General features: G+C 35.1%; 1 protein-coding gene across 1 annotated transcript; it reads left to right on the forward strand.

The window, feature by feature from the left end:
- The first annotated feature begins 1,069 nt into the window (after positions 1–1,069).
- Positions 1,070–3,271, forward strand: LOC308700153 (uncharacterized protein). The gene is made up of 3 exons (XM_081381575.1): positions 1,070–1,320; positions 2,004–2,038; positions 2,332–3,271. Exons 1-3 carry the CDS (start codon positions 1,298–1,300, stop codon positions 2,574–2,576), a joined length of 303 nt encoding a protein of 100 aa, XP_081237701.1. The 5' UTR covers positions 1,070–1,297; the 3' UTR covers positions 2,577–3,271.
- Positions 3,272–3,731: the final 460 nt, after the last annotated feature.

The following is a 3,731-nucleotide window of genomic DNA, read 5'->3' on the forward strand; positions in this document are numbered from 1 at the left end:
AAGGGACATGTAAAGGTTGCCTATTCCCAGAAATGTAGCGACTTATTAACTTCTGCAGGCCATTTGTTATCTGCTGTTTTTTTACCTGTTGTTGTTTGATATATTATAATAAGCCTATGCAACATTTTATATATTTACCTTTAAATATAGGCTACTTCATGAGTTCATAATAAATACATTCATAATAATAAGTTAATAATAAATTCATGCATGCAAAACCATAATGTTGTTTTATTTGCTTGATGATGCTCAACTGTCCAACGTTCATCTTAAACCTTGGTTTTATGACAGGAACAACATTTCAAATGGTAAAATGACTGAACATAAAAATAAAGAATTAAAGAAATAGACAGAATTACTTATTGAGGACGTTTTACTATTATTCATGAATGAAGGTGCACCATGGTTTAGACCTTTTAACATAGACTTTACAGTGTCCCACATTAGGCAAATGACTGTCCCACATTAGGAAGCTGCACATTTTCTCAGACAATTTGGCACTAAAAGCACTGATATCTGTATAATTTATTTTATGAATGTGTTATCTGCATTTTCTCTTTTGATTTGATTAGAAAACCCCCTGAGGATTCCATTAAGGTATTGGATGTGGATTTAATGTATTGTCTTCACATCGTAATATTCTACAAAAGTCTGAAAAGCAAAAAATGTCCCACATTAGGGCAATCCACCCTAACTGCGAAATCTGCATCTATTCAATATGTTTTCCTTACAGATTATTAAGCATGTGGAGGTTAAAGTGAGTTTTTTTTAAGGTTAAATAAAAGTATTTGTACCATAGACTGTGATTTGTACAGTACCCTACATAGGCTACAGTAGGCCTGAATTATTTTTTATTTCACATTTTATTTTATACTCATTTTGATCATTATTTCATTGTCTTATTCTCCCATAATTTCATGTATATTTTATGAATATTTTTTCAAATCTCCGTTGCTTCACATTTAGGGCTTGTGTGTGTGTGTGTGTGTGTGTGTGTGTGTGTGTGTGTGTGTGTTGAGTGCGCGCGCGCGATGACGCAGATTCAAATTCATTTCCGCTGTTTACTCCCGCCCTCAACGGTTAGCGTTAGCTGATCAGTCGAGTTTGGGCAAGCGGGAGATTTGAATTCAGTCTAGCTACTCTCTTGAAGTGGATTGAGAGATCAACAGTGGTTCAAAGTAATCGTATTCGTCAAGAGGCGAGCAGCCGTGAGCAGCTGTTTTCAGTCAGTTTGTTTGGATTCTTCGGAAATAACGCCCTTTTCAGTGAGCCTTGTTCGTCACAGCGAGCGGACATCATGCCAACGGATCACCGGCTGAGGTAAGACGAGTCTCATTATACTAAGTTACATGTGAACGATATTTTATATTACATTTGTGTTAAGTTTATAGTTTTCAAGCTAACGTTAGCATTCTTAAATGATGTTCAGTTAACTGGCGAGAGCTGGAGGGCAAAACACTGAAAATGTAGCATGCGTCTTTACATTTTCCATCTGTTTTAAGAAAGATCAGTTGAACCCACACCTCAAAAGACCTAAAGCGAGCTTTCGTAGACATGTTATACATATCTGTTTACAAGTCCGTTTAATTGTATATAAAATATTCGTTAATACTAGAATATGAACACAACATGATAAATTGCATATTCTGGCTCACGCTGCATCTGCTTGCCAACACGTAACGTTAGCTATAGAATGCATACATGTGCATATATTAGGCTTATAAAATAAAAGTTGATAGAATGTTTGTGTTCTGATGAAGAAATGAACTTATCTACATTTTGGATGCTTCATAGGATACTTTTGATCATTGGTTATGAAAATTGCATTGATCCAGATGAACTAACTTAGGTGTCTCAGCTCAAAACATCACTGTTAGCCTTTCCTGCTCAGCTTCCAGATCATAGTCGTTTGAGGTTTTGCATTGTCCCAGTGGAACATATTCTTCTGACATGTGTAAATGTAATACTGAGTTGTTAAAACAATTTTTTTTGTGTGATTTCAGGTCAAGTGGAAAGCAGAATGATCATGGCAAACAAGGTATGGTAAGAAGTAATTTAAAATATTGTAATGGCTGAGTCATATGATTGCACTAAAAGTGGCAGAACATTTAATTTGTTTTATACTGTATTTTCCCATGTGAATATTCATTTGATCCTTGTGAGGCCACTGTAGCTGCACAAGGTTTGGTTTTACTACAGTAAGACCACGATTGTGTTAGATTCCACCCATCTATTTATTTATTTATTTTTTGTATTGTAACTAGGCTCTGTAATTTAGAAACATGACTTTTCCTATCACTTAATGACACATATCTTTACCTTTAATTCCAGCCAGAGGATCTGACGGTTGCTACAGCATCTCAGCCTACCTGATGGAAAATTCTTGCAGGATGAATGACCTTCACCTTCAACTCAACCTTGCCAAGACAGAACTGCTTATGGTTTCAGCCAAACCATCCTTGCTGTGTGATCCTGCTGATTTGCCTTATACAACATCAGAAAGATCCGGCCCTTCCTATCGGAGCCACACAACTCCTTGTCTAAGCTCTTGTTCTATCCAGACTGGACTATTGTAATGCTCTCCTGGCAGCTCTTCCAGCATCAGTCAAACCTCTGCAACTGATCCAGATGCTGCAGCAAGACCTAAACTCACTGCTTCAGATCTGTGTGTCTCCAGAAGCTTGTGTTCTGCTAGTGTACGGCGCCTTGTGGTGCCTTCATTCCAAAGAGACACAAAATCACTTTCACTGACCTTTCCCTGGACTGTTCCCTGCTGGTGGGATGACCTGCCCAACTCAACACATTTTCAAGAAACTGCTAAAGATCCATCTTTTCATAAACACTTGACCCAATAATACTAAATCTTTGTTTTAATAAAAAAAATGTGCACTGTGCTACACTAACTGGGACTTGTCACTGCACTTGTTGCTTCTATTGTTCTCTTAATTTTAAGTCACTTTGGATAAAATGTAATTGTAAATGTTTGAAATAAGTTATATTAGAGTATAAAGGCATACAGCAATTGTCTTTTAATGTGGATATTTTTACATGTTCTAAATGATATACTAAGCCTGTATTTCCTATCATTCACGTATCTTGATGTTCAGTGTTTGTTTAATGAGTAATACTGTAAATGTGCAGGTATTCCGTACTTGTATGTTTAGTTAATTTAACAGAAATTGAATGTACATTTGCTATTATTAAGTACTTAATTAGAGATTGGTCAAAGTTGTGAAACTGGATCTGCAAAAAATTAAAACTGTAAATATACAAACTTTGTATTTGAATTTATGTACTTATTACATTTTTATACATAACTTCATAGTTATTTTACACAGAAAAACTATATATTAAAAGATAATTACTGTAGATAGACAGAGCATTATTATAAAATAACTTTATAAAACCCTAAATTTACAGTTTAACCTTAAAGTTAAATGTTCTTTTTATGTAATTTGACATAATTTATCTGTTTTTCCACGGTTTAATAAGCCATTATTAACAGTAATGTACTGTAATTTAATTATTTTTGACTGTAAAGTCAATTCTGTATTTTTACGGTTTTTGCCTGTAATTTTGTGAAATGGTTATTTGCTGTAATTTAACAGAACCCGTCTGGAAACTTTGCTGCCAGAGATTTACCGTTTTTTTACGGGATTTTTTTTTACAGTGTACCTCTATAGCAGGGGCTCTCAACTCTGGCCCTCAAGGTCCACTTTCCTGTAGAGTTT

This window comes from Scardinius erythrophthalmus (assembly GCF_964197995.2).
Source record: "Scardinius erythrophthalmus genome assembly, chromosome: 12".
Lineage (NCBI taxonomy): Eukaryota > Metazoa > Chordata > Actinopteri > Cypriniformes > Leuciscidae > Scardinius > Scardinius erythrophthalmus.

Excerpts from the sequence above, each read along its gene's own strand:
- LOC308700153 (XM_081381575.1), top strand. The coding sequence starts at position 1,298 with ATGCCAACGGATCACCGGCTGAG. Across the intron at positions 1,321-2,003 it reads CCAACGGATCACCGGCTGAG|GTCAAGTGGAAAGCAGAATG; the intron begins GTAAGACGAGTC and ends GTGTGATTTCAG. Across the intron at positions 2,039-2,331 it reads GAATGATCATGGCAAACAAG|CCAGAGGATCTGACGGTTGC; the intron begins GTATGGTAAGAA and ends CTTTAATTCCAG.